At 40.0% G+C, this 12,285-nt stretch overlaps 1 protein-coding gene across 7 annotated transcripts in view; it reads right to left on the minus strand.

The window, feature by feature from the left end:
- Positions 1 to 9,485, minus strand: part of LOC139330704 (cyclin-dependent kinase-like 5) — a 36,858-nt gene extending 27,373 nt beyond the window's left edge. For 4 of the 7 annotated variants that reach the window (XM_070961762.1, XM_070961764.1, XM_070961759.1 and 1 more), the window contains exons 1-3: positions 9,365 to 9,485; positions 6,948 to 7,169; positions 4,855 to 4,889 (exon numbers count right to left, since the gene is read on the minus strand). In XM_070961762.1, the coding sequence (XP_070817863.1) occupies positions 4,855 to 4,889; positions 6,948 to 7,011 (99 nt within the window). In that variant the 5' untranslated portion in view covers positions 7,012 to 7,169; positions 9,365 to 9,485. Of the gene's footprint in view, positions 1 to 4,854; positions 4,890 to 6,947; positions 7,170 to 7,883; positions 8,550 to 9,255 lie in introns of those variants that run through there. The other 3 variants (XM_070961760.1, XM_070961763.1, XM_070961761.1) reach the window with 3 other exon arrangements.
- Positions 9,486 to 12,285: the final 2,800 nt, after the last annotated feature.

Genomic DNA, 12,285 nt, shown 5'->3' on the forward strand with positions numbered 1-12,285 from the left:
AGCATGCTAACATTGCCAATTACACCAAGACACAAGGCAGCTAAGGCTTTTTTCTGTTGTTTTTTTTTATACACTGTGTTGCATATTATTATTATTATTCCCTTCTATGCCTCCTTTTCAATTCCTGATGCTACTGCTGCTGCCTGTAACACCCTAATTTCCCTGATAAGGGATAAATAAAGTCTTATCTTATCTTCTTAAAGTATTGTACAAACTAAAATTTTGGCCTGATGGTGGCACCACATGGACAATGGAGGATGAGCAAAGTGATTACAATTCATCTGAAGAGAGTGTCCTGACAGATGGACCAGCATAGCCATCCCTAGAACCACGCTGCTGCTGCTGTTGATGACGTTCAGGGACAAAAGCCTCTTAGTTAGGTTACGATGATTAGCATAATTCATAAGGTTTTATCAAACATCAGCAGACAAGAGAAAAAGTCCTGGAGCATCCTTGTGGCTCAGTTGGCAAAATGTGCACACACAGCTGCGACATCTTTGACTCTAGCTTTCCCACATTTTCTGTCATCATGGCACAATAAAACACTATATTCCCATTAGTGAGCAGGCAAAAAAAAAAGAATCAGTGATCCCAAACATGTTCCTCTGCTGATCCATTTACATGGAAAAGGAATCAATAAAAGATGGACCAGACCCTCAAGACAAAAGCTTCTCTGTGTCCCAGCGCACTCAAACCCTTTCATATGACAGCATTTTGCAGTTTTAGTCCGGGTGCTCGCTTTGTCAAAAAGCTGTGGCAAAATTTGGCAAGATACCACAAAATGGACTTCGGCAGGCAGGCTGAAAAACATTCGCTACCACGTCTGCAGTGTGGGGCTGCAGCATGGAGCATCATCTTCTATATCAACTTCAGTCTGTATTCTATCAGCTTTAAACCGCATATATGATGTTCATGCACGTCTCTGCCCTCTACATGTAAACCACCATTAAGCATCTTTTCAACACACATCTCTCACAAATGGCATGACGACGTTATGATGGCCACGGTCTCAATCTCATCTATTGAAATCCTCTGGTAACGCCACAGCAGCCAACATGCAGCCATTACACACAGTCATATACTGTAAATAATTTCAGCTATAATAGCCCATTGTGACACATTTAGGTCAAATCTAATATCCCATTTGTGAGGTATAATTTGGGTATCAATACATAAAGAGAGTAGCTCTTGTTGAAATAACAGTCGGTCTGAAAAAAATGATATTAATCATCCACATACACTTATCTGCTCCACACACATAACGCCACCAAAAACTCTTTGATATTATCCTCCTCTCTGTGTCACTTCCCTGTTAAACTAAGCCCAGCTGACTCTTCAAACCCAGCTGACTCTTAACTCTGTTCAGCTGTTATAAATCATACGTCGAGGCACGCACGCAGTAATCCTGCAGCCTCTTAAATAGATTCAGATTATTGTGTGGAAATTGATGAATGCATCCTTGTATTTCCATCCTTTCTATATCTGTCCCCACATCGCTCTTGGATCTAATTATTCCTGTTAAACACATGTGTTGCACAAACCAAATTTGAGGGGTGTGTCACTGGTGAAATAAGTATGTTCTGCAAGCACGAGCAGCTGCGACTGAGCAGCAGTTGTTGCATACAAACACAGCCATTTTCTCTGGCCGGCACACATCCCTGCCCATAGCCACAGCACCATCAAATCCTTGGTAAGCTTATTCGACTTTGTCGGTGTCAACACATGCGTGTGCGTCTGTGCATGAAGTGTGTGTTTGGCTGGTGCGCCCACGTCTGTGTGTGCGCACACATAATTATGCGGCATAGATCTGTGAGTTAGCCCTTGAAAAAACATGTCGGTTCATTCACACTAACAATACAATATTTTCCAGATGGCACTGGTCCATATTGATCTGCAGCCAGAGAATTCATCCTCCTGTGCTTTCACACGTAAAGCAAGTTACCAACAGATATTCTAGCATAAACTGCATATATTATGGCATTTCCAACACATACAAGGCCCACAGACGAGTAGCAAAACGTCAGACTTCTAGAGGACTGTTTGCTGCTTTGCTATATGGAGGAGAAATAATGATGAGCTAATTAAAAAGACATTTAAAATTTAAAATTAGCTTTATAAAGTCAAGTATTAAAAACACAGCGAGCAAACAGTGTCTGTAAATATCTATTTTTCAGCAGTAACCCAGTAAACCACCAATCAGCTGAGGCTGAGTACCGTTCACCTGTTACAAGGCTTGTTTCATCTGCTGCCTCCTGCATGAAAATCCTGGCTATTCTTCTCTTCTAAATTAAAGAGGGAAGTAAAACTCGACTAGCAGCATTTATTCACTCGATGATTATCATTTTGTTCCACTTCGCAAGTGATTTAGCATACAGTAATTAAAGAACGATGTCATTTTCAATTGATTTGTTGTCGTTTGCAGTGTAAAATTATGTAAAGCTAAGTGAAATGATTTGTTGGCCACGCCGACGTATAATCGCTTTATTATTATGGGGAAAGTTACGAGGCAAATATCTGTCTTTAGCTGTTAAATTGCTGCTCATCAGCAACTGGTCGCTGACTGTTGTTTGCTCCTGGACACAGCACGCAGTAGTTTTAGCAGAGCATTCACTGACAACAGCTGTTGGCTGGAGCTGAAAATTCAGTTACTATCCAATCAGATAAGATGAAGATCTTTTTGTGGATTCGTCACTACAAATGACTCATTTCACCCGAACCACTGTTAATATAAAATACTGATAACTTTATTACTGTGGTGAAACAAGCTGAAAAATACGACATTGCATTCGCAGTGTGCTCAAACATCGCTCCAAACTGAAGGTAACTAGTCCCATGCATCCCCGGCACAAACTCACTGCGGTGTTTATTCTGTAATAAATCTGTGTTTTACCCAGAGGCCAAGGCCAAAACCTGATTATTGAGGCTAGTATGAAATCAATATTTGATTTAAAAATTGGATCAAATTATTTATTGGCCCATATTATTTTTTTCATTCTCAACAATATTGAACCGGCTGGTCTATCTGTTTGACGTTAAAGCTAACTGTTCTGAAAAGCTTTTAGTGTTATTTGCTGAATAATAAGTTGCGTTTACGGCGATGATGACGGATTAGTGCACAGTAAACACAGTGACGAGTGTTACGAACAAAGCAACAAAACTGAGGTCTATTGATGTGAGTATGCTGTATAAAATGGAGACATTGGCACTTGTTGAATTGTTGGTTTCTTTGTAGATAAAAGAGCTTGGTCTGTACCAGCTCTATATGGAAAGTGTCCTGAGACAACTTCTGTTGTGATTTGGCGCTATACAAATAAAACTGAATTGAATTGAATTGAATTGAATCAATCAGTCTGAATAATAAAGCCCAGTAATTATAGGCTGTGATTCCAGCTTACAGCAGGGCTTTCTTCTTTTTCCTCACGTCTGAGCTCAACATCCAGTCTGGAGCTGTTGTCTTTTACAATTCTGACACTTAAGGTAACTTGCTCACATTAGAAACCTGGCTAATGGATACACTGAGTAAGGTCACTGCTGCAATAAACACCGTAATGAAGGCAGATGCACGGCAATTGCAGAACAAGAAAAACATCAAGGATTTTGATGAGAAAGTGTTTTGTCTGTTTCCTGCAGATCTCTGTAAGTAGGAGGTAGTTAGTCTCTCTTATTCATGCTGGATTGCCGTCAATTCCTGGCGCAGCCTTTTCCTTAAATGGACTGAGATGACAAGGCTATTACTGCAGTGTGGGTCGTCTGCTTTTCATAGTCCTGCTGTTTTTTTGATTTGCTTTGGTTTTCTGAGTCTTACGCAAAAAATAATAATTGCTTCCAGATAGCCTATCAGAGATGCTTCTACATGAATGAAAACATAGTGGAAGACTTTAATCTGACAAATGTGTTGCCATTCAAAGCAGATCTTTGTCATTGATGAACCTGGGTACAGATAAAAGGACTGTCATTAATTATCCAGCAGCCCACGAGAGCCACTTAAGCATCACAGTAATTTTAAGGCACACAACCGCTGCAGTAAACTAAAGTGGAACGACCAGGTGCACTTGCTTCAGACGCGCCTACCGTTTAATATTCTCTGGGCTTCTGCAGGCCTTTAACCTCCGACACATATAAACCTCATGTCAACTAGCCGTATCTTTTTTAAGATACACACACCGGACACTCCAATCCCCATCCTTAAAGCAGGCGACTGGTAAGTCTATATATTTGTTATTGTCAACACAGAAAACACCAAAACCAACAATGTGTTTGTTTGCCTCCCACTTCCCAGCCTATCTGTGGTTCTCAGCCCCGAGCTCGCTGGCTCCTGCTGAAGACGTAAATCTTCAGAAATGGGTCATGAATATTTTCTCATGTTGTTAGAAATGTTACTCAAACACCAGTAAATAGCGCATTTCTCAGGGACTATTTTCAGCTGCGTATTAATACACATTTGGTGCTCTGGTGAGCATTTACAGCAGCAGGACAGTGTACTGAATGACTCCAAACTACAGGGTGAGCGTTCATGGTAATGAAGGAACACGGTGTGGCACACTGATGTGTTCTTAGTAGTTTTTGGACAAAAACTGAGGCCTATGGCACAGAGAGATAAGCCAGATTTGGCTACACTCATAATACTTGCTAGTAGGATCAATATATTGTTGGTTTTGGTCTTTTCGTGGGATTTTTGACAATAAGAAAAATCTAGATTATCACCAGACTTATCCTTTAAAACCTGTAATTGGCTTCCTGGTATAAGGCAGTGGTTTCATGTAAAAATACATTACATGATGATTGGAATAATTTGAAAGGACCAATAAGTGACAAGAGACTGAAGTGATTACATGAAAATTCATCAGATCTTACCTTGTGTCGGCACTTCAGAACAACACCATAGGCACCTAAAAAAAGAGAGCAAACCACATGTTTTAGTGAGATTCACCACAGCTAATCTCCTCATGAATATTCAAAGTATTCATGTTTTCCGAGCACAACTTCTGCCTTAACAAGTAGAGCTAGGACTTTTAAAAGCAGACCCGCATAAAATAATAATAAAAATTCTGCATGAAGTCAGTTGAAAAATGTTGATTTGCGATGAACAACCCCGACATGATCCATAGTCATTATTAAATAAAGACCAGCTTGATGCAGAGTTTCTCATTCTCACATGAAGTGAGTTGGCTAACAACGCTAACAAATGCAGAGCCTGCTGAGCCCGTCTGAGCATATTGCTACAAAGTGAACGGGGTTTTAAATCCTCCTTTTTAATGCTTCTCATATGTTCACATGAATTAAGGAAAAACATCCCACACTATAAAAGGACAGGTGGCTCGGAAAGTAGGACACAAGTGTTGGCAAGCTACTGTAGTTCTGATGTTATCGACCCTGGCAGTCACACACACACATCCCCTGAGGGTTCGAGAGGAATTCTTGGACTGAGCAGGCATATGACAAACTGCTCCGTGCTCCTTCACAGGCACATCAGTGCTACAAGAAGTCATCTACTGTCTGCAAGAGGCTGCTCTAATGTTTTTCCGTTCTCTCTAACACAGTTTAGAAAACTAAATCGAGAGGAGTGCAACAAATACTGTTGCCCTAAAGAAAGTCGGACCACCTTTTGACTCCAGCCCGGACAGGTGGTTCTGTGTGTTTTAACACATTCACGACACACTGAGTGTACTCCAAATGACTGCGGGGGATTTTTTTGGTAGACGCTGATTTTCATTCACTCCAAAAATCTATGAAAATCAACATGAAGGCACTTAAAACTTACCTGAAATAACTAACCATAACATGAATATACAGACAACTTTTTTTTTTTTAGCATACTTTTACTATCACTTCTTGCTAATGAAGTTGTGAGCGTGGACTGTTTCTTATGCAATCATAAGAAATTAGAGAACTGGCTGCTGAAAAGCATTGAATTTGAAAATCAAACCTAAACACAACAATAAACACAGAGGATGAAAAGGATAATGTGACATTAAAATATTTGTCATCTGTCAGCTGATCCTCAAATACTGGATGTTGGTATTTCCCAAAGGTCCTTCAACAATAGGAGATACCATGAAACAAAAACACTGTTTGTAGGTTATGTGCTAAAAAAACCACAAGCATTGCTCGTCTCATTCCTTTACCTCCTTAGATAATTGCATACGATTTTGTGTACTTTTAATTGCTGGGGTGAGCCTACATGCTGCACTCAGTCCTGACCGATTAACAAAATTGACTGACTTCAAGAACACTGAGGAAAAATCTATGATGCTGGATCAAGTGGAGCGCACTGTGCCATGAGTGCAAAGGCAGTAAGTAGAGCTGGACTGACAAAACTTCCACAGCTAAAAGTGATGACTCCAGCTCAGTTTCCCTGTGTCTTCTAGAGACGCATTATACCCACATTATAAAACTTCTAGGATGTGGGAGTAGGAGTGTAAAAACTGGGACAAGTGGGTGGTCTCACCTCAGGGCCTCTGCCACTTTATATCAACCAAGTGGCTAAAGGAAAGGGAAAAGCCACGAGAAGCATTTTGGGGTAATTCAACGATCAAATCACGCTGTCCCAGTGATATTTACAACAATGAAACTGAATCCCCTAAACCTCATCTACATTTCTGCCATAACAACACAAGCACAAATTGAGGTCACAGTGCCGAGCTTCAGTTTTTCCATGTTAAAATTCTTCCCGATGAACAAATATTTTAAAAAATGCCCTTGACCTTATTGAGTTGAACAATCATGAACAACAGAGGAGGCTTTTAAAAGCCTTGTTCCACAGGCAAATTGGATTCTAACAATCAAATGATTGCTCACTGAAAAGCAACAAATTTGTGAGTGTACTACTTCACATGAAAAGCTGCGGCAGAAGACTAGACTGGATTGGTAGTCAGTGTTGCACAAAATGTCCAGAATGTGCTTTTAGATTGTTATATTTTACAGTGGTATTGAATGAGAACGCTCACCTTCACCCACAATCCCAAGGACTTCAAATTTATTCATTACATCACCGATGTCAGGGATCTTCATGAAGTCAAAAGGTATGTTGCGTGAGATGCATTGAGCTCAGGCAGAGGGGGTCCGGCTACAGGATGGCGTGAGGCGGCCAGCTGATGGCTCCCCGGGGGCGTGTGCCGGCTGTACGCCATAACATCCGACACATGCCTTCTTCTGTGATTGGCGTTTACCTGTAGAAAAACGTATCAAATCATATGATAATCATATATTCCTCACTTACCTTTAAAAGTGCAAGAGCCAAAACTACATGTGAAATTTGTTTTGAAATGGATTCACAATTAAATTAACTTGATTGCTTTGCCATTTTCAGAAACATCCCACAAGAAAAGGACTTTTTTGTAAAGTTGGCCAGTTGTCCTTAAAGGACATGAAACTGGTACTGTACAGCACAATCTCCCTGAGTTAAAGCAATTCAGCATTGCACTTCCATTCAGCTGGGGGATTTACAAGAGTCAGAGAGACGAGTCAAAATCAAGGTCATGCTTCAAAAACACTGGATCTTCCAAAATCCAGAAAGCAATCTGAAAGCATCTTTCATTACACTTGCCCTGCTTGCTAAACTCCCTCACCTGTCAAACTCCACGCCCCCAGCTTAAAACACAGGTTTTCTGATAAATATTAGAAGTCTAAAGTCTAACTCAAGATAACCCTGATGACATCCTCAGGGTTATTTTGTCGGGCTCCCTCCCTCCAGGCTGAGTCGTACTCTCAATGACGAGGAAACTGTGTAAAATGTGTAAAATCAATGGTGTGCTCATTTAACATGAATAAGTAAATAAGCTGTCGTGCCTTGTAAATACACAGCATAGTTGACTGTTTCTTGTGCAAATAATGAGAAAAGATACCTTAAATTAACACTCCAAAGTTCCTCGCTGTATTCCTACCTTTTTCGGTGAGTGAAACAGTACCACATAATCTCTTAATGTGATCAAAGCATCTCCTCTGGTATCCACACACTCTTTACTCTTATTGAATCAGATAAGACTCCAGATACCACTTTCTCCATTTCATCTTCCCCTTGCTGGAAAGCTCAAGGACTTGCTTAGCCTACTCACACTCCCAGTCTCCTACGGTGCTGTGGGCACAGGAGCTGCTCATCAGTATGCAAAACCTCGGCACCAAAATAAACTCCGTCTCCCAGAACACTAAACACCGCTGTGTGGTCTATTACTCCCTTATCTTACTCAGCCGAACACCATCAACACAGGTAGCAACTGTAGGTAAACTTGAGGAGGATGACAGAAGACGAAACATAAACACTGGCAGAGAAAATGCCTTTGGTTATCTATTCTTTTTGAACGCCAGTGTGTTAATGTGCTTCCTCCCGCTCCTCGTTTCACAGCCTACATGCAGTGGCATGCAGCCTATTGTTTTCCAGGGCAGATTTTAGCCAACTGCTCTCCAGGCCCAGACCTAGAAGGCTAATATGATCAGGAATGCACTGGGCATTGCTGTGGATCATATATTTTGTCTCTATCAACAGAATGACTCATGCGTGGTAATGGACCGAGTGTGTGGAATTCAAAATACAGGACTTTTTTTCTTCTTCTTCATATGATCTGTGAAGTATTATCTATGCTCGACTTGGGTTTTCAATCATTAAGATTAGACACAGTGGTGAGAATTTTGCAAAAACAAGAGACCCAGCTTACATCGTCACTGCCATTTCAGGGAATTTGACAGCACATTTTCAGGCACTACACAAAATTACAATACCAGCATCAACCAGCAAACAGTTAAATCTGTGGTGAAATATCACATCATGGTAGAACATGTGAAATTAACTGCTGTACATGTAAATGCCTGTCATGCACTTGTCCTACTGCTGCTTGTTATAAATCTTTCACATCCTCAACAGCAGCTCACACACATGCGAGGGCGAAATGTTTTTAACAGGGACTGTGTGTGTGTGTGTGTGTGTGTGTGTGTGTGTGTGTGTGTGTGTGTGTGTGTGTGTGTGTGTGTGTGTGTGTGTGTGTGTGTGGTAGCTACGACTGCCCACAGACTGAATGTACGTAGCTCCCACATTTTCAATGCAGGGCAGCAATAAATCCAACAAGTCAAACATATGGCTGCACTCAAGCCAACTCAGTACACATTGTCTCACATTAGCAGTTTTCTGGCCTGGACTGGACTCCAGTTAGTTACGTTAGTTACCGGTCTGACACGGTATAATTAAGCTAACTTAGTTGTGTTACCTTGTTGTTCTGCCTGGTTCACAAAACACACAAAACCGCCAATTAGCTAAAAACAAACCTCAAGCTTGATAAACGCTGCCTTCCTCTTGAGCTTGAAGACGATATTCACATGATATGTAGATTATTTTCCGATTCTTATCTTTATAGAGATAAAATAAACTACTCACTCAGTCACTGTTTGGGGAAAAAATGATGGAACTGGGCCGATAAATCCACCCACCAACGGAGATATTTTCATTGCAGCAGGCAGCTACAGTAACTGGATCGTGCGGTTGACAAGCTGCAAGCAGATCACCAGGCAACAGTTTGAGTGGCGTGGCAACGGCCAATGAAAGACGTTCATGCGCTTGTTTATTCAAACGCCCCCTTCATTTGGACCAATCGGAGAGCAGAACTGCAAACTGAGGGAGAAAACTGTGCTGCGGTCTGAGGGTGTTTCGTATGAGGTGGGATATTATTGTTCTAATTTCTCAATTACATAATTCACAAGATCACACCCTGCTTTCAGTATGATAACATAGTTTTTCTAAAGGCCACGCCAAAATACATATAGGAGGAGAAACTTTGGATTGTAAGGAAGAGCCACAAAATTAAAAAACAGATGGCAAATATTGAAATTTGCATTGCTCAAGGGAAGCTTGAAGCAATTCACACTTCACCACTGTCTGCAGCTGCTGTGTGTGGAGTCATGATATTTTTTAATGACATTTTCATACTCTTCTTCAGAAAAAGTGTTGTAATTTTCCACTAAGTGGAAAACATGTAATAGAATAAGAAAATTAGAGCTAAAAGTGTCTGCCGACAACACTTTGTCCAATATACAGGTGATTTCACACATGATAAACCTGCAGACAGTTATGCTCAAATTCATTTTCTTCACTTAATCAATTTGATTTAATTTCCCAGGTGATAACACAGCTCAGATAAACAAATCTGAACTGCTATGAAAAGTTGTCTGTTTTCAGTATTGCTTTTCTGGCATAAAAAAAATCTAATGTTTACTGAATTAAATGTGAAGAAAGCTGTAAATCCCTGTGATTATGTGTGTTTTTGGAGAATAGTGATCATATCTGTTGTACACCATCATGGGTAGAAAGTTATTGCCTACACCTCCCACTTGCATGAATTCAAAGGAGCACGAAACAAAATGAAAACTGCCCACAGGGTCCTGTGTGTGTGTCTTTATCTATGATCGCAACCTCATTCAGACCAAATGTGAGCTATTGATATTCTAAACACTCTGAAGGATCAATAGAGCTTTTTCCATGTGTGTGCTATCACATGGGACCATGCTGCCACCCACAGGATGAACCTGAAACTGAATAAATCAATGCACAGTTTCCTGTGGTGATCAATGTTTTCTATTGCAAATGTTTGTGTGAGGTGAGTTAGAGTTGGTGTACTCTGAATTTCTTTTGACATCTATGATTTGATAATCAATCAACATTAAATCCTCCAGTCAAAAAGTCATCTGATAATCTCACTGGCAGAAATAATGTTTCCCAAGGAAATGCCAGCGACAAAGAAGGAGCAGCTGGATCTTAAGAGGAGTCTTAACAGCTTAAGACTGACTTTTTATACTACTATGATACTCAGGAACTTCTGAGCTCTTCAAATATTTCTTTATCTGAATAGTCTGTTATGAGCAGTTGGACCCCTATATAGCACTAAAGTTTCCTGTATTTAATTTACTGCGTCTTAATTGATTATATCCACAGACATGTGTTGGGGAATGTAACATCAATGTGTGTGGAAGACTAGCAACCACTTTGTGGAAGCTATTGGGGATTCAAGTGAAGAATAAAGAACTAAAGACATCAGTTAGAATATTATGGACACAGCCATAACAGATCATAATCACAACAGAGCCATCACCTCTAATAATATACCTTCATAATGTTCTGAGAATAATAATTAAAGTGTGCTTGTTGCAGCTCAAACATCCATTATTCTGTCAGCAAGGGACAGAGTAAAATAAATACTCTCTGTGAAGATTTGGTTATTACAAACCGATGATGAAGAATTTTAACATGTTAGGAACACCTGAAACAGGCGAAACTACCATCATAGTCCACTACATGCAGGACATACATAATAAGGAAGCCTTTGCAAAGAAGAACAGCGGTTAAGAAAGTCTGGTTTTATAGGCTGACTGACTAATATCTGAGTTCTACATTTCAGCCAATTCTGGGAATGTGTCATAGCTTTTCTGCCAGGTTTGTAATCCTCAATCATTGTATGTGCAGCGAGGTCTACATACAGTAACAAATTGCTTTGTGAAAAGGAAATTGCATTCAAAGTAACTGGCCTCTATCCACATTTCATTTGAAAGTAAGTATTCATACTTATATCTGTAGAAATCCATACAAATCTAAAGTAAAAATGATGATATTGTGCAATGCAGCTCTTTAAATAAGAATGATTTGAAGTTGCTGTGAGAGAAGTTTAATTCCCTCTGCATATCTTCATCAATCAACTGATGTGAGAGACAACACTGCTTATGAGGATGATGAGGTTGAGAGAGTCATGTTGGCTTCAGGGTGGCCAATAGTATGTCAAAGAACCAGCGTTTTCCTACTGAAGGCTGGACTATAACAGCGCAGATCACCTTGACACCTGGGCTAAATGATGCTGGAATACAGACAGACTTTTTTCTCAAACAATTAAGTTGCAACCTCACAAATTCATTTATTTTAGACTTGTTGCAATATCATAACTGTTTGTGAAAGTATGACATATATTTTGCCAATTAGAAACAGAAATCTGCATTTTTCAGCAGCTTTCATGATAGTACTGAATATCCAAAACATAGTTTAAAGGTGTAATTGAGCACTCAGCTAATTAAAATATTCCATGGTTTGAATTTCGGTTAGCTAACCTTGAACCCATTGGAGAAAAAGAAAGGATGGTGGGATGCCACAGACACAACAACCACAACAGCAAGTTGGACAAGCATTCAAATCATTAAGTAAAAATACCAACACACTGTGTAAAAATACTCTATAAAAGTAGGCTACTGAAAACAAAATGCTATTTAAGTAAAAATATAGAATTATAATCAGCAAAATGTGCTTAATTTATCAAAAGT

This window comes from Chaetodon trifascialis, chromosome 4 (genome assembly GCF_039877785.1).
Source record: "Chaetodon trifascialis isolate fChaTrf1 chromosome 4, fChaTrf1.hap1, whole genome shotgun sequence".
NCBI lineage: Eukaryota > Metazoa > Chordata > Actinopteri > Chaetodontiformes > Chaetodontidae > Chaetodon > Chaetodon trifascialis.